Raw genomic sequence first — 19055 nt, forward strand, 5'->3', positions numbered from 1 at the left:
GAGCTAGACCTTTTTATATTTTATTTTGAGACAAGGTCTCACTAAATTGCTTAGGGTCATGCTAAATTGTTAAGACTGGCCTTAAACTTATGATCCTTATGTCTCAGCCTTCTGAGTTGCTGGGACTATAGGCATGCACCACCATGCCTGACTCTTTCCAATTTTTAAACATTTCTCAGTGTTTATTATTTATTTTTTTAAGTTGTAGATGGAAACAATACCTTTATTTATTTATGTGGTACTAAGAATCGAACCCACTGCCCCACACATGCTAAGCAAGTAAGTGCTCCACCACCAAGCCATAACCCTAGCCCAGTGTTTAGTTTTGATATCATAATGATTGTGATAGAACAATGAACGACTGAGCCCTTCTTCCAGTTCATTTTTATGAATATCTGAGGATTGAACATTTAGAAACTTGAAGTAGTTATTTTTTTAAATATTTTTTAGTTGTAAATGGACCTGTTTATTATTTATTTATTTATATGCGGTGCTGAGAATTGAACCCAGTGCCTCACACATGCTAGGCAAGCGCTCTACACTGAGGCATAACCCCAGCCCTGAAGTAGCTATTTAGTAATTAATTAATTTCCCTGATTTTTCCAGAGGTTTTTCTTAGTTCTTTTTACCTCCCTCTCAACTCTCAATTAGTAAGCATAGATATGACTCTCAAAACCATGATAAAAAATTGATCCTAGATAGAATCTTGTGATATAATGGAATTAAGCAGTCCTAGTCTTAAAAAAAAAAAAACTGTAAGACAGTCTTAACTGTAACAGACATTTCAAATAAGTAAGAGTAAATTTATCAACTTTTAAACATTCAAAATAAAATTTCTGAAGTATAAACTGTTCCACTAAATATAGAGTTGTAACATTTTAGAACCAGAAAAGATATATTAAAACCTGTAGATTATTTTTGTTTGTTTGGTACTGGGGATTAAACCCAGTGGCACTCTACCCTGAGCTACATTCCAGCACTTTTTATGTTGAGACAGGATCTTGTGGAGTTGCTGAGGCTGGCCTCAGACTTGAGGTCCTCCTGCCTTAGCTTTCCAAAATGCTGGAATTTCAGGCTTTTGTCACACTGCCCAATGTTAGCTCTTTATATTACAGATAAGGCAGTTGAGACACAGGGCAAAAAATTTTTTCTAGCTATTATGCCCCACCTCTCTCCTGAAAATTTTATGTCTGGGTGGGGTTATGCACTCCCATCATCTCAGCGACTTGGGAGGCTGAGGCAGGAGGATGGCAAGTTTGAGGACAGCCTGGGCTGCTTAGCAAGACCCTATTTCAAAATAGAAAGGACTCAAAATAAAAGGATTTTGCTCAGTGGTAGAAGGCCTCTGGGTTCAACCCCTTGTACTGCAAAGTACAAACAGATAAATAATAAAAAGTAAATAAATGATATGCAAAAATGAAAAAATTAAAACAGTTCATCTTGTTTCAAGGCAGATTCATTGACAGATAATATATTAATTACAAATTCTTTAAATTTTAGAATAATATTTAACAGAATTCGAAGATTTTAAGGTATATGGTACTTGTAATCTGGGGTTTTGGGTGATTTGTTTTATATTCATGAGATGCCCTCAATGTACCATCTTGTTTAGGTAACAGTCCCTGTTAATATCCAGAAGTTTTCAGTTTTCCTCTTTCCTTTGGGGTGATCAACCCTGTTGAAATTTTTCTTTTTTTTTTGGTTCTGGTTTTTTTTTTTTTTTTTTTTTTTTTTGTTTTTTTGTTTTGGGGTTTTTTTTTTTGGTTTAATAGTGTTAACATTGTCCTTAACTATGAGATCAATACTGGCATGTGACCAGTTAATTATTTAAAAGAAAAACTTGTCTGTTGGGGTGACTGACTGACAGTCCTTAATTTTGCTTTTCTCTTGTAGACAGATACATTATTCTGCCCCCATTTGGCTTTTTGGGTCTTATTTTTTCTTATCTTTGAAGTGGTTTATTTCCTCCTTCCTAATGTCACAATATTATGATGGGTGAATTAAATTTTAATGCTTTTGAGCTCCTTGGTGATAGATAATATTAAATATTTGGTCCCTGTGTTAGCAGGAGAGAAATCCTATATAAATGTGCCTCTAGTCAGTATTTTGAGCTGGTGCTAGTGTATGTCTTAATAGGTCTAGTAAGAGTGGTCGCCATCAGGGCATTTGTTCCACCATTAAGGAGATGGAAATCTGTTTTTTCAACAAACTTATGGTGATCTCTTCTAATTACAGCCCAGTAGAGGGAAATTGGTTGTATTTGATTGTTTGCTGACACATCAGATATTTGGAAATAGCCTAGATCAATAGCATTCCCCCCCTTCCCTGGGGAGTTTCTCATTTCCTGTTTTTCTCTCTTCGTATCTGATTTTACTTTTCTGCAACTGTGTGGTTGATGTGTTTTCCTAGTTGAATTGATTATTTCTTCCTGCTGCTCCCAACTTTGACTCTTGCAGCCAGCCCCTCTGGTACCTGTCCTCTTTTACCTTCAAACTTTCTCAGACATTCTTTCACTTACTGAATTGTTAGCTACAGGTTACTTTTCTCTGTATATATTTGCATTTTATTACTGGAATACCATTTTTGATGTGAGGTTTGCACTTAACTGACTTCAGTGTTTGCAACACCTCCCAATTTAGTTTCATCTGCAGATTTAGCGTCTAGTGAGGCAGTTTCTGACTTAGAATTAAAGTGAATATTAGTCAGTAGAAATTTGAAGCTAATTTTCTTTTCTAGTATAGTGGTTAACTGAAACACTTGAATTAATTTTAGGCCGGACGATAAAATACACTTTGCATTTAATTAAAAATTTTAATTACTAGAAGCCTCATAGTTCTTTAGTAGAATTAAAGAGTTTTCTGATCAAGCAAGGTTCTGTTCCTGTAAATCCTAGCATGTCTGAAGAATTGGAGTGTTTTTTATCTTAAAGTTAGCTTCTTTTCCTAATAAAGTAATATATGTTGGTTAGAGAAAAAAAGATAATGGTAAGCTACAGAAAGCCACTGTTTATGCCTTTAAAATGGTTATTTTATATATGTTAATACACTTTTTTATTGCTTCTGTTTTTGAATTTGGAAATTTTCTGACATGCACAGAACAGTATAATAAACCCCACATTTCTGTCACCCATTTCCAGTAATGATTAATGTGGGGCCAATTCTGCCCTATCTACATTCCCTCCTCTTCCTTGTCTTTTATATTATTTTGAATCAGATCCTCGATATTATATCATGTTATATACAAGCATATCAGTAAATATCTACCACGCATTACTGCTAGACTTTTATAAAACTTAACAATTGGGCTGAGATGGTGGCTCAGTGGCAGAGCACTTGCCTAGCATGTGTGAGGCACTGGGTTCAATTCTTAGCACTGTACACAAATAAATAAATAAAAGTTCATCAAAAACTAATGAAAAATTTTTTTTAAAATTAGCATAGTTATGTCACCATAGGGATTTTGAAGAGTTTTCTCCAGAGGCAAAAGAGACCTCCACGGGGATCATCCAGGCTCTTGACATGTCGACATGTCACAGATTTGTATTTTAGCAAAGTACAACTGGAGGGCTAAGGCAGAAAGATCACAAGTTTGAGACCAGTCTCAGCAACTAGCAAAAACCTGTTTCAAAATAAAAAAGGGTTGGGGATGTAACTCAGCGGTAAGGTTCAATCCCTGGTCCCCCCCAAAAAGAAAAGCTTCATTAGAAAGTGAAAACTGAGTTGCTGGGGTTGTGGCTCAATGGTAGAGCACTTGTCTAGCACATGTGAAGCACTGGGTTGATTCTCAGCACTGCATATAAATGAATAAAATAAAGATCCATCAACATCTAAAAATATATAAAAAGAAAAAGAAAGAAAGTGAGAGCTCAAGATATGCATTCTGAATGAAGACCACCATCTCAAGAACTAAAAGTGCTTTTGGGGGTCTTGTGTACTTCTTTTTTTCTTTTTTGTATTCTTGTGTGTAATACTGGGATTGAACCCAGGGTCTCATGCATGCTAGGCAAGCACTCTATCACTGAGCTCCATCTCCAGCTCTTCTTTTACAGAAATCTTTTCAAGCAGTGGAAGTGGGAAGGTGTGTGGGAACAAGGTCAGCCTAGTGAACTCAGCTCTTTGATCATGAATCACATGACATTTATGGTGATCTGGCTTTCCAGCATGTTCACTTGACATGGTCTCTTCTATCTGCCTAACATTTGGGATGTGCCTGTTTTATAGGTTTCTTAAAATACATCTTCCTTTGCTTTATCTAATCTTAAAACACATTATGTAGGATAATCATGTACTTAATAAAGCTTTAGTCAAAAGTAGCTAATTTTCATAGATGAGTAAATTTACAGTAACTCTAAGATTTGTAGATTTCCCAGAAAGTTGGGAGTGATAGTCCTAGAGGAAAAATCAGGTCTGATCATGGGGCTTTTAGATTTACAGCTAGTCTCTGTTTTCTTTTGTCTCCTTTCTACCTGTCTTATTCATTCTATCCTGCCTCAGTGAAACAAAAAAAACTAATTGCTTTTATCATTTTTACCAGTCTTTGTTCAGATTACCCAATAGATCATAACTACTTTTTTTTTTTTAAAGGGAAAGTGGGTGTGGGTTATTTTTTTTTAAGTTGTAAATGGACCTTTATTTTTATTCTTTTATTTATATGTGGTGCTAAGGATTGAACCCAGTGCCTCACACATGCTAGGCAAGCGCTCTACCACTAAGCCACAACCCCAGCCCTCATAACTTCTTTTTAACAGTTTATTTGAACTTGAATTCAAATAAGGTTGATGTGTCTTTATAGTCTTTTATTTCATCTAGAGGTTCCTTCTCCAACTTTCTTTGTTCCTTGCAAATTATTTGAAGTAAGTAGGTCATTCTATTGTTTTCCCATAATCTGCATTTTACCAGTTACATCCTAAGGGTAATTTAATGTGTTCCTTTACTCAGTTAACATTTCTAGAAATTGGTTGTATGTATTTTATTGTAAAATAAGATGATTCTGTGTGTACTATATTTTTAATGGTTCATTATTATAATACATACTAGTGGGATTTGTTGTTACATATTCATACATGCACATAACATAATTTGGTCAATTTCATTCCCTAGTATGTACATGGTGTTTTGTATTCTTTCCTTCACTTAGTAAATTATGTACGATCTTCCAGTGCCATTAAATACTCTTCTACAAATTTGTTTTTAATGCTTGCATAGTATTTCAACTCCTTAATTTGAACTTTTTGTTTGTTTTTAATCTTTATTATAAACACAGCTATTAATATCCTTTTAGCTAAACCAAGAGTTATTTTAATACTAGCAATGGTGATAAAGTACCCCAGTGCCACAGGAATTTTTGGTTAACAAGAGCATATTTTGTGCTTCCATATGCCATGAAGAATTATGTAATGACTTGGGTTTACCTTACTTTTTCAAGGCAAAATGGGCATATCAAGTTTTTGACCAAAGGAGATAATAATGCTGTTGATGACCGAGGCCTCTATAAACAAGGACAACACTGGCTAGAGAAAAAAGATGTTGTGGGGAGAGCCAGAGGGTAAGTATAGAGGGGAACATCTTGAGATTTTTCACTTGAAACAAGGCCCTCTCAATCATATCTGATCATTCACAACTAAATACACAGCATTTTGGCCCTGGTTTCACCAAATCACATTTGTGTCTTTTGAAGTGTGCGTCTTAAAATTCACCTAAATCTTCAGGTCTCCTACTCTAGAGGAGATGAACTCGGGTACAATAAAAGAGATGGTGAATTGGATGTGACACTTTAAAAATTCATGTTTATTCAGTTTGCTTAAGAAATATTATTGGGTGTTTTTCTTGTACTCTGTTGTCTGTATTGGGTGAGGCTATGAGGATTTGGAGCAGTATTAATCCTGCTTCCTGAAACAATTTCTTAGGAATTTACTGAGTCAGCAATTTAAAAGTGTTCATCTAAATTAATTTTGTCATTCATTTATTCCATACTGTTTTATTTCTAGTCATGAAATTTAAAAATTATATTAAGCCTGTTTATTTCAGATTTTATCAGGAGAACAGATCAGTGGAGAACAGGAATTGTAAGTTACTGGTATAAGGAAGTATGGAATTGTTAACTGCCTTAATGTTATTAATAGTATTAACAAAACTTACCTTCATTAGGGCTTACTATTTACCAAAGACTGATTATAAATGCTTTATAAGTATTACCTCATTTTAACCTCGGAATAGCCCTAATATTCCCATTCTACAGATGAGGAAACTCAGAGGAATTAGGTTACTTACCAAAAATCACAGTGATAGTAGTAAGTGGCTGGCAGCTCCAGGGCCCACTCTCTTAACCATCACACCAAAATTACTGGCATAACATTTTTGAAAAAGGTAGTTACTGATTCTCGTTATTAGGATGCCTCATGGCACTCTTTTTTAAAAATTTATTTAATTTTTTTTAGTTGTAGAGGACATGATACTTTTTTTTTAATTCATTTTTATGTGTGCTGAGATGAACCCAGTGCCTCACACATGCTAGGCAAGTGCTCTATCACTGAGCTACAGCTACAGCCCCCTCATGACACTCTTAACTGCTATCAGAATCTGTGGTCCTTCTGACCTAGAATAGACTGTGAATCTAGAGTTATTATACTGGTAAGCAGACCACCACACTGAGAAATTGTACTGTACAGACAAAAGTGCAGATTACTAACTGAATGTTGCCTCAATTACAGCATGAGAGATACTCACTTTGGAGCCAAAGAGATTGGATTAGAACCTTCAGACCATGCACATGTGCCTCTGCTTTAGAGGAATTTCATTTATTATTACAGACAAACCCAAATTAGGTCATCAGTGCTTCTGAGAAATAATAGTACCCATCTTCCTCAGTTTCAAAGATGCCCCTGTGGTTATTCAGGGTTATTCAGACTTGTCAGCCTCTTTGAGTCTTTTTGTTTTGCCTTTAATTGTAAATAAACAGATATATGTAGATATATAAGGAATACCAGTCATCATAAAGCAAAGTCGCTTTACTGTGCTTCTCCTCTACCTCTGTAAGTATTTGCTGTTAGCCATTGGTTTAAGTTCTTTTAAGTCTTTATATAAGAGAGATAAAGATGCAGGTATTAATAGATATGTTTCTAGATACAAAAACACATTTTATGTATGAAGAAACAATATTTTATAACCCTCTTTTCACCCAGAAAATTGCTAGTATATTCACAAATCAATAAACTTATCTATATATCATCATTTACAAAGCTATTATTCTACTATAAGGATAGATCAATAGATCATACTAAATTTTAGTCAATCTCCTATTGTTATATATTCTGATTATTTCTGCTTTTTGAAATGGGGTCTCACTATGTTGCCCAGGCTAGTCTCAAACTCCTGGGCTTAAGTGATCTTCCTCATCCTCCTGAGTAGCTGAGATTAGTTATGTACCACTGTGTCCAGGTTGTTTCTAATTTCTTTTTATTGTGAACAGTGTTATGGTGATCATCATTGTTGCATGCATTTCAGTGCCTCTGCCCAAGCAATCTTTTTTGGGTGGTGGGGTACTAGGGATTGAACTCAAGGCACTTAACCACTGAGCCACATCCCCAGCCCTTTTTGTATTTTATTTAGACAAGGTCTCACTGAATTGTTTAAAGCCTTGCTAAGTTGCCAAGACTAGCTTTGAATTCACAATCCTCCTGCGTCAGCCTCCCGAGCTGCTGGGATTATAGGAATGTGCCACCGCACCCAGCTGCCCAAGCAATCTTCATAGTAAATTCCAAGAAGTAGAATTATTGGGTAAAATATATGTATATTTTAAGTCTTTTAACAAATTTTGCCATACTTTTTATGTATGCTCCTATGAATATGACAGTGTCTCCCTTTACGTGGGTCTTGATTCTGAAGTGTTTATTACAGCTGTCTTTTCACTCTGGTCCTTTGTTGACTCAAAGATAGATCATGCTCTAAAAAGTTGGAGGAGCCAATAATTTGTCTTTCTGAAGATTTTTTTGAAAAGTCCCAGACTATACACACCACTCTTTCTATAATCCTAACTTTTAAAATATAGGTGTTTGGTGGCTTTTAATTTTAAAATGCAGTCAGGTGTGCTGGCTGTGCATGCCTGTAATCCCAGTGACTCAGGAGGCTGAGGCAGGAGGGTAACAAGTTTAAGGCCAACCTTGACAACTTGGCAAGACCCTCAGCAATTTAGTAAGACCCTGCTAGCAAAATAAAAAAAAAAAAAAGGACTGTAGGTCAGTGGTAAAGTGTCCCTGGGTTCAATCACTAGTACCACAAAAAAGGGGAGGGGGGAGACAGAAACAAAGTTTTAGTCTGGTACTCTCTGAATTATGTTATTTTCTATGAAGTATAAAACATACAGTACATGAACAGCAGGAGGGCAGACTCAACTATACAAATTCACTTTCCATTGATTATACCACCACTTACTTTGACATGTAATGTAATTTATCACCTTCTCTTGTGGAAATTGTATTTATAAAACACTAAACTGATGAGTCAGGCTGTACCAAATCTTGACAGTAGTGTTTTTCTGCAGACAAGTTTGTGACTATGGTACACATGTCCTTTTAGGCATTTTAAAAAATGCTTCGCTTTTTTGAACAGTTGTACACTGGGATATAAAACCCCAAGTCAAAATTATCTAAAATAATTTTTTATTAAAATAGAATTTACATACATTCATCATTATAAAGGATATAAAATTCACCATTAAAGTGTCCAATTCAGTGGGTTTTAGTTTATTCACAGGATTGTGTAACTATCACCACTAATTCCAGAGCATTTCCATAAATCTCAAAATAAAACTCCATGCTCATTAGTAGTCACTTCCCATCCTGCCCTTCCTGCAGCCCCTGACAACCACTAATCTACTTTGTGTCTGTATGGATTTGCCTGTTCTGGGTGTTTCATATAACAGAACCATACCATTTTTGGTCTTTGTGTCTGGCTTCTTTCACATGTCCTAATTTTCAGGGTTCATTTATCTTGTAGCATATAGTAAAAGCAATTTTAGAAAATAAAACTGACACTGGGCCCATTAAGCATTTAGTTGGGGTGATTCTTTCTAAATTCAGGAAGTTGAAAAACACAAGAGAACCTGTTTGTCAAAGAGCAACAAGAGAAAAGACTGAAAGATTGGCAGAAGATCAAGGAATAGAAATATTAATAATGAAATGAATAAAAATATAAGTAAGAACTGTAATAGAGAAGTTTGAAGCTTCCAAACAAAGCATTGATATAGAAATGGAAATGCTAACAACCTTGATTTGTTGAAAAATGTACAAGTATTGCATGTTAATCCAAAATAAAATATTTTAAAATATAAGGAGCAGAGTATCTGAGCTCTCTGTTGACTGAATCAGTTTTATAAATAAGTCTTTTAAAATGTACTTTTACTTGAAACAGGTCATTCTAGAAACAAAATGATCCTCTCTGGGTCATTGCATAGTCTCTTAGTTGGCCGCTGGGGTCCAAACTTCCTAAAGATCTCTTTCAACACCTGACAAAACTGTTCTGGGTTCTCTCCTCTTAATTTTTTTTTTTTTTTTTTTTGGCTTATTTCCTTTACTGTTTGAATTTTTCTCTTTTTTCATTTTTTCCCCCAAAACATCAGCCAAAGAGGCTATTTCTAAATAGCACCTTTGATCCCAAGAGCTCCACAGCCACACTGTACCTTTTAGGTGTTAACTTGGCATAGGCTGCTTTGGAGTTGGCCCTGTGGATGGTATTTATTTTATTTACTTTAAACCTTGTTTTGCTTATCATCAGCTTTCCTTTGATATATGAGTTTACCTGAGCAGAATGGGGAAAAAGTACAACTGATCTGAATTAAAGATGACTGATGATAGGAGCATATACACTTCATTATTAACTCTGCTATATCTGACTATGGCAGGAAGGAATGGTACAAGTAATTAAATCTTTGGTGTGGCTTTGGGCTGCCTTGCCATATTCTTACAACCTTATGTTTTGCTTGTATTACTCCTAAAGTTGAGGTTGCTTTCATTTTAACCTATTTTGGACAAGGAAAAGCCAACAACAACAACAACAAAAAGTTTCCATGAATTTCTCCTAAGAAAACTATGTTCTGTGATAGTTTTTCTTTGGGCATATATACCATTGTGTGGAGATAACAGAAGAGAGCCTCTACCTATGAGAATGGCTGCTGGTCATCAGATCAGAATTAGCAGCTTGATGTTTTAATAGCGAACAGATGCTTTTCTAAGTCTTAATCTGCATTTTACTGTGAGATATTTGCCATTATGTTCTTAAATTAGATGATTTACCTTCACTGAAAGTGATTGTTTTTGTGACAAAACACTTATTGCAAAAAAAAATGTGTATAAAACAATATAGATAGCCAGCCTCTATTTTCCCTCCTAGAACTTAGCAATGCCATTCTATAGAGACTGTCACTTTTCAGCTCTTGAAGGACCCAGGAGTTGAGGCTAAGACATAGGTCCCAAGAGGTGATATTCTTTTCACCACATACCTGTGCTGTGCACCTCACACTAGAGATTGGCTTTTTGAAATTGAGTGTGAAAGCACATCATTTGGGGATCACCTTTCAGAGATTTCCTAACCTGTAAACCTGGGGAAGATTTAAGAGTATGTATTTTTAACAAGCCATCCAAATGATTCTGACAAAGGAGGTTTAGGTTTTAAGAAACACCAGTGTATATGGAAGGGGAATTTGTGGGAAGAGAGAACAGGAAAAGGGTGAGGACAGGAGACAATAAGAAGTAAGGGAGTTTTTGTTTGTTTGTTTGTTTTTTGTCTTTGTAATGTGGATTGAACCCAGGGGCACTTAACCACTGAGCCACATCCCCACCCCTTTTTTTATATTTTTTTAATTTAGAGACAGGGTCTCTCAGTTTCTGTGGCTGGCTTTGAACTCATGATCCTCCTACCTCAGCCTCCTGACCCACTGGAATTAGAAAGTGAAATACACCAAAGATAAAATGTCCATTCTTGAAATTTATCTTCGGCTTTGATGGTGAAGATGTTACATGGGAAGTAATTTCTGTTTTGACTGCCTTTGGCATGGAATGAAGGTGCAAAGGTTGTGGGTGCCCTGAATAAAAAAAATCTGTGGGCTGTTACAAAGTGTACAAAGATCAGCTTCCATTTGGCTCTCTTCTGTATGATAGCAGCATAGAGGTAGATGGAGAAACAAATTTGGTACAAATAGATGAAAAAATGTCCAAGGAGCAGGGATTTCAAGAGCAAGTTGTGGTCATCAAGGTCAAAGACTGCAAAGATGTAAAGAAAGATGAAGGCTGAGATTAGTTTGCTGTACACGGTGATTTAAACTGTTTCAGAAAAGTTTCAGGATTAGGAGAGCCAAACCCAGATTACAGGTGGTTCAAATAAGAGGGCAGTGAAATTCTAAGTACTTCCGTATAAGAGCTCTTACATTTACTTTGTGGCCACTTACCATCAAGTACCTTGTAATATTCTGGCTTTGTTTGCCTTGTCTCCCCTGCTAGGTTGACAGCTCTCTAAAGCTTGTGAGGACACTCCCCGTATCAGTATCACCAACTGGAGATCTGCGACCTTGGTTCTAGTAGTGGTTGCACCACACAGAGGCTGTGTGCCTTGGGCATGATCAACTGTTTCCTCATCTATAAAATGGTTATATTCCTAACTTCCCTACCATGAGCTATTGAAAGGAGTAAAAGGATATTATATACAAAGGGGCTTCGTGAACTAAAAATTAGTTTTCTCTGGAAGATATTGATAGTTTAATAAAAATAGTTGCTTTGCTTAGGAAATTCTGTGATGATCATTTTTTGTTTGTTTTAGTTTTGGTCCTTATATTGGAATTGTGACGATCCTCATGAATGACTATCCTAAATTTAAGGTGAGAGATTATACTGTATGTTTCATTAAAAATGTGATCTCAGACCTGGTATTGTGGTGCATGCCTGTAATCCCAAGTACTCGGAGGCTGAGGCAGGAGGATTACAAGTTCCAGGCCAACCTGGGCAATTTAGCAAGGCCCCGTCCTAAAATAAAAAAATAAAAAAGGACTGGGGATGTAGCTCAGTAGTAAAGTGCCCCTAGGTTTAAGCCTCAGTACCACCACCACAAAAAAAAAAAAAAAAAAAGTGAATTTGAGCTGAGGGTGTAGCCAGTGGTAAGTTGTGTGCACCTAGAATGCATGAGGTCCTGGGGTCAAGCCACTAATGGTGATCTTTTGCTTCATTTTGGAAGCTATTAAGTGATTTATGGTTAAAAATATAATTTAATAGTTTAAATTTTTTTAAGAATTTTTTTTTCACAATATCTTCATTCTATTTACTTATTTTTATGTGGTGCTGAGGATTGAACCCATGGCCTCACATACGCTAGGCGAGCACTCTACCACTGAGCCATAACCCCAGCCAAATAGTTTAAATTTATCATGGCCAAAAAGTTTGGTTTATTAGTTGATTCTGAGAAATTAAGAACTTTTAAAAACATCTCTGACTTGTGTTTCTGTCTTTATTTTGTAGTATGCAGTACTTTTTTTTGCTGGGTTTATTCGTGCTGGTTCATCGTGAGTAAGAAGCCTGCGTTGCTGTTCCTGGGAAGATGCCGTACTTTTTGTTACTGACCGTTCAGAGTAGCTGTTGGTCTGTGATTGGTGGAATGGAGAACACACATGTTGGCGCTTCTCGGTAGCCCTGGTTTACGTTAGTTTATGTTTCCACGCCAGAATCTGTTTGGGCGGGTGCATGTGCACTAGAGTGCACTCGAGGGGACTTTCAATCACAGAATTTCATATGTTGTCATTGTCACACTTTCACATTTTTGTACATCAGTGAATTTTTTATATTAAAAGGTTGAGCCAAAGCCCCCAGTGTTTGTATTTTGAAGCCAAGCTTCACTTCTAAAGTGCCTACAAGAGTTCTGTAAATGAAAATGCAACTCTGCACGAGTTTTGAAATTGTCATTCCTCCTTATGATGGGAATGGCACATACTGAGGTGGTCATAAGTCTTTAACTTTTCAGAATTTTAAATAAAAGACTTTGCACATTGAATCCCTTTATCCCTGGATTGTGTTTGTCCAGAAAGCTCCTGAGATTTGCCTTCCTTGGATGGTTTTAGTACTCCTTGTGGGGGTATAAAGGCTTTGGATTGAGGAGCCCTTCAGCTAAGAAGATTGCCCTAATGCTGTTATTTTTTTGTTGTTGTTATGTTTTTGTTTTTGTGAAGAAAAGTAGCCATTGACGTTCATAGGAAATCTCTTAGTCATAAAATTGATTCTTCACCAGGGTGTGACTCAGATGTGTATAAACCCAGCTTGTGTTCCTGAGAGGTTCAGAAAATCTCACTGGCCTGTAAAAAGTCATAGCCTTTTGTATACTTCAGATGTTCTCAGTCCTTTGTATACCACAGCATACAGTGGAGGCAGGACAAGGTGCTGGAGGGCAAGCATTGTACTTGTCTTTAAATTCTGATTTGCCTGAACCTGTTCTACTAAGTGCCTGACTTTGCTTTTCTCTAATGCAGACTTAAGGAAGGCAGAGTTTAAAGCAATGAATGCAAAGCCCAATTGTGCATTTTTTAAAATATTGAAGCCATTAGGGAAGCAGGGAGTGTAGGGTAAGCCAATATGTTTTAAGCACAAAATAGTCTAATTCTTTCTTTTCTCTCTTGTGTTCAATGCTTAAGTCTCAAAGTTTTCTCTACATGATCCAATTTTGTTTATTTGTTCAACTGAGGTGTAAGTCCATTCATGCTGTAATGCTAATGGAATGAGAACAAGAGACACACTTCTGCAGCCCTCCCCTTGCAGATAACAGTGCCCTCCTAAGTCTATTAACTAGTTTTAGCCTTCTAACTTTGGATATGGGGTGCTTAATGGTCTCAACAGAGTGTGAAACTTGCAAGTCACTGTTAACAAATGCTCTTTTCAGCCTGTCCTTATATAATATTTACATTTTCTCATAAGCAGGAGAGTGCTAAAACAGCTCTTTGAGTGGAATGGCAGAATATTACTACCTTCTTTCTTCCCACCTAATCACCTATGGAGAATGATAGCTATTCAGCCACAACAGACCACTGGAGATACAGTGTGCTTTCCTTGCCAAAGTTGGAATCCCATGGTCTTGGACTTGTATCACCTTCTATCCCAATTTCTCCTCCTTAGACACTAATTGGGAGGAAAAGATTACTTTTCCTCACTTAAATATTTCAGTAGAATGTATCATTCTTTCTCCTTTGCTAAATGCTCCTATTGTAAGCAAGAGCTAAAACTCTCTGAAAAAATATTCAAAGCATTTAAAAACATTTGAACCACTTCATTAGCCAAAAATAAAAAGATTATTTTGGGGAAGAGGCATTTTTTTAATTTATTTTTTTTAATATTTTTTATTTTTACAGACACATTTTGATTCATTGTACACAAATGGGATACAATTTTTCATTTCTATGGTTGTACACAATGTATGTTCACACCATTCATGTAATCATACATATATATAGGGTAATACTGTTTCATTCTACTGTTTTTCCATTCCCACCCCCCTCCCACCCCCTTTTCCTCCACACCCTCCAAAGTTCCTTCATTCTTCGGGAAGAGGCATTTTATGCTCCTAGTTTTTATATTGTATAGTTTAGCACTAAAAATAAGACAAATATATGAGATTTTATTAGTAAATATATTTTAAGTGGCTCTTTCAAAATGCAAGAAATGCCAGAGAGGTTTAATTTGGTAATTGAATGGACGTATCAGCTCTTTGAGATTTAGCAGTGTTTGGGAAATTGAGGGCTCAACATGGTGAATGAAAGGAATTGGGAAGGAGTATGAGAACTGTAAAACTTTCAGAATTTGATAATGAGATTCTCTCTTGACTACCCAATCTACTCTTATAATTCCAACTAATAAATTTCATGTTATTTCCAGATGCCTGTCCTCAGTCCTGGTCTCTTATCTCTGTACCCCTGGACCCTTTCACTTGATTGTCCCATCTTTAAACTCGAGTTTAGTGATTCCCTCAAACTTTCTCCTCCAGTTTTCATGTGTTCAGTGAAGGAATACTTGCCTAGATTTTTCATCTTTGTACTGTATCTACTCACCTTCTAAGTCCTTCATTTACATTGGGATTCCATTCTCAATGACATCTCCTGAGTCTAGAAATACACATTCAGTGGCTTTCTGTTGGTTGGGTACCAGTTTCCACCAGTGTTTCATTCTGTACCTATTTTAGATAATTACCACCCACTAATGAGTTTCAATGTACCTTTTACTTTCAGAAATGTCTCTTGACTAGACCATAAATTTTGTGTCTCCCCTACCTTTCAGACTTTGAAATCAGCTAATATTAAGCATCCCCTGTGCTGTACTCCCTATAGTTTTCACATTATCATCTTTTTTTTTTTTTTTTTCCTGCCATGTTGGGAATTGAACCCAGGGCTTCATGCATGCTAGGCAAGCACTATACCATTGAGCTACATCCCCAGTGAGTTTTCACATTAGCATTGCATACCCTTGTCAGTCTTTGTATTTGAGTCTTAACCATCTTCACGAGTAATTTTTCCACTGCTACTCATCATCGGCAGTCTCATGCTGTTTAAGGTGTGGATATGGCCTCGGGATCCACCAGCAGAGTGTAAGCTTCTCCAGTGTAGGGGCCTCGTTTTATAGACACTATGCTCCATTTCCCTGGTAGCATGAAGCAGCATATTTTAAATGTTCAGTATAATCATGCATTGGAATCATAGGCAGTAATTTCAGTTAGCGTTGCTACTGAACGGTTTATTCTGGAGTAGAGCATATGAATCATTAAAGTGACTTGTGCTTTCCTGTTATTTAGGAAGTATATTCTCTTGATCTCGCCAAAACTTATCTCTCCATCATTCCATTTAAGCTGCATATACCTTTTTCATGTTTTTTTTTTAATGTTAATCCTGTTTTCTCTTTTGTTCTTGGACTCTTCTTGGGTCCTTTTTTTTAATTAATATTTTTAGTTGAAGATGGACGTGATATCTTTGTTTTATTTTTAATATGGTGCTAAGAATCAAACCCACTACCTCACACATGCTATGCAAGCATTCTACCACTGAACCACAACCCCAGCCTTCGTCCTCTTTCTTGGCATCTGTCACTTTTCTTAGGGAGTCATAGACTTCTCAGAGAACCTGGACTTTCTTGGGTGCTTGTGTACTCTTTTTGGTATTTGGAAAATGCTTTTTTGCATATGTTTTACCAAGACCAGATAACCCTTCATAAAATGGTAGGGAACTATTTCAGCACCTGAGGTTACTCCTTATGTATTTATTAACACTGTTAAGAGTCAGAGGTAATCCAACTGATTCTGTCTGGTTAAATGGATTGTCTATTTTCCTCAGGATCATCTTCAGTTGGACAGCCTTTTCAGGCTATTTTTCTAGCTAGGCTGTCTTCATCTCCTCTTCTCCTTTGCTAGAATTGTAAAGGATACTTTCATGGTATATAGCACCCTTCATATACACAAGATGAGTATGTGTGGAGAGAATGCTGTGTAACCAAGTAGTGTTACAGAAACTAGAATGTGCAGGACTTACCAAAAAATGGTGAAAACATTGTCTCCTAAGTGTCATTCTGGACTTTTCCAGTCTTGGCTCTCCCCAGATCCCACATTGTTGCATCCATATAGGTTTCACTATTCAGACATAATCCCTACCTGGAGTGCCTGCTCACTTCATTTGCTGAAAACTTTATCATTCATTCAGCAGACTTTTTTTTTTTTTTTAAGTTGTAGATGGACATAGTGCCTTTATTTATTTACTTGTATGTGGTGCTGAGGATCGAACCCAGTGCCTCACACGTGCTAGGCAAGTGCTCTATCACTGAGCTACACTGCAGCCCTCATTCAGCAAGCATTTACTGAGCATTTACTATGTAGATTTTCACCTAGTCCCTGGGGATACAAAGGTGAGTAAAGCAAGGTCCGTCTCTGCCAGGCACTCTGCCTTAATAGGGCAATATGCATAATTTTTCAATATAAGATCATAAGTATAATATAGATGCACAGAGAACCCCAAAAGGGGTGTTTCTTTCTTTTTCTTTTCTTTTTTGTGATACTTGGTGTTAAACTCAGGGGTGTTCTACCACTGAGCTACATCCTCAGACCATTTTACTTTTTATTTTGAGACAGGGTCCCAGTTGTCCAGGTTGGTCTTGAACTTGTGATGCTCTTGCCTCAGCCTCCTTAGTAGCTGGGAATATAGGCACACACCCCTGCTGCCTGCTTGTTTCTTATTCTTGCATAAGCTTTTAAATGTGTACAGCGCTTCTTCTTTGGGACTGCCCTGTACTTTGTTCTTGTTCCTCTTTAACCTTGTCCTCAGAGTGGTTTGCTTTCTCTTTGTTCCTTTCTCCCACCCCAGGGAAGGCCAGTTCCTTGAAGGCATCAAGACAAGACCAGCTTCAGATTCATTCTTGTATATTTTCTGTTCTCTAATCACAGTACTTTACTTATTTTAGATTTATTTATACACTGCCTTGGTTTCATAAAATATATACCTAGCACTATGTGATAAATGTAAAATAACTGAAGAGGGCCAGATGGGGTGGCACACACCTGTAATCCCAGCAACTTGGGAGACTGAGGCAGGAAGATGGCAAGTCTGAGGCCAGCGTTGGCAATTTAGTGAGACCCTATCTCAAAAAAATTTTTAAAAGGCCTGAGGTTATAGCTCATGGGTAAAACATTCCTGAATTCAAATACCCAGTGCTGAAAAAAAAAAACAAAACTGAAATTAACATAATACAATTTAATAATTAAAGAATTCAAGGTTGGAATAAGTGTGGGGAAAGAAAAGGATGGAATTGGAGGTGAAGGTAGTACCTACAAGATAACAGAAGATTCTTTTGTCGACTGGGAGAAATCCATAGATTTCGCTCTCATCCTTAGCATCTAATGCAAAGAGAGAAATAGTTATTTTTGTGCTCTATGAAATTAAAAAAAAAATTGTAATAGTACCTGAGAACCAAGCAACATACTGTGATGTCATGTAATAATCCCTGTTCTAATTAGCATAATGATTTCCATTGATTGATTTCATAGAAAGTTGTCCATACATGGTATAGTTTGTCAGACTCTGCAGAAGACCTCATAATCAGCCAGGAACCTTCAACCTCTGTATAGAACAGTGTTTTTGTAATCTTTAAAAACCTTATAGTCACTATGCATGGTGACTCACACCTATAATCTCAACTCAGGAGGCTGAGGCAGAAGGGTTGCAAGTTTGAGTCTAGTCTCAGCAACTTCTTTAGATCCTGTTTCAAAATAAAAAGGGCTAGGCATGTAGCTCAGTGATAGTATCATTGGGTTCAATCCCCAGCACCACAAAAACAAAACAAAACAATACCAACAAACAAAAACTCATGGCCTCTTAGAAAACATGAAAATCCCATATCTCCTTTTTATTCTGATAAGTACCTCCCTTCTAGTCTCTTATCCTCACCAATGAAGAATATTTTAATTTACTTTTACTTAAGTTTGTATTATAAAAATAATCCTCTTTTTTCATATACAGTTATGTTATTTTGAGTATGACTTTCAAACTATATTTATTTATTTTTGGTGCTGGAAATTGAACCCAGGGTCAGTTTACCACTGAGTTACATCCCCATCCCTTTATTTTTTATTTTGAAACAGGATCTCACTAAGTTGCTTAGGGTATTACTAAGTTGCTGAGGTTAACCTCGAATTTGTAATCATCCTGCCTCAGCCTCTAGGATTACAGGCATATGCCACCATGCCCAGCTGACTTTCAGACCATATATCCTATCCTTGGTCTACCAATCTTTGAAGTTTCTGGAATACTACTCTGAATTCTTAAATCATTTCTCTTGGGGCTGGAGTTGTGGCTCAGTGGCAGAGCACTTGCCTAGCACATGTGAGGCACTGAGTTCTTCTATCCTCAGCACCACATAAAAATAAATAAATAAAAAATAAAGGTACTGTATCCATCTACAACTAAAAAAATTTTTTTTTTTAATATTTCAGGACTGGGTTTGTAGTGGTGAAACACTGGACACAATACCTTTATTTTATTTATATGATTTTTATGTGGTG

General features: G+C 36.6%; 1 protein-coding gene across 5 annotated transcripts in view; it reads left to right on the forward strand.

The window, feature by feature from the left end:
* Window positions 1-12841, forward strand: part of Sec11a (SEC11 homolog A, signal peptidase complex subunit) — a 37676-nt gene extending 24835 nt beyond the window's left edge. The window contains exons 4-7 of one of the 5 annotated variants that reach the window (XM_047541756.1): window positions 5425-5544; window positions 6027-6064; window positions 11808-11865; window positions 12500-12841. In XM_047541756.1, coding sequence (XP_047397712.1) covers window positions 5425-5544; window positions 6027-6064; window positions 11808-11833 — 184 coding nt within the window. In that variant the 3' untranslated portion in view covers window positions 11834-11865; window positions 12500-12841. Of the gene's footprint in view, window positions 1-5424; window positions 5545-6026; window positions 6065-9076; window positions 9094-11491; window positions 11781-11807; window positions 11866-12499 lie in introns of those variants that run through there. The other 4 variants (XM_047541758.1, XM_047541754.1, XM_047541757.1 and 1 more) reach the window with 4 other exon arrangements.
* Window positions 12842-19055: the final 6214 nt, after the last annotated feature.

Source organism: Sciurus carolinensis, chromosome 2, assembly GCF_902686445.1.
Source record: "Sciurus carolinensis chromosome 2, mSciCar1.2, whole genome shotgun sequence".
In the NCBI taxonomy this organism is placed as follows: Eukaryota; Metazoa; Chordata; class Mammalia; order Rodentia; family Sciuridae; genus Sciurus; species Sciurus carolinensis.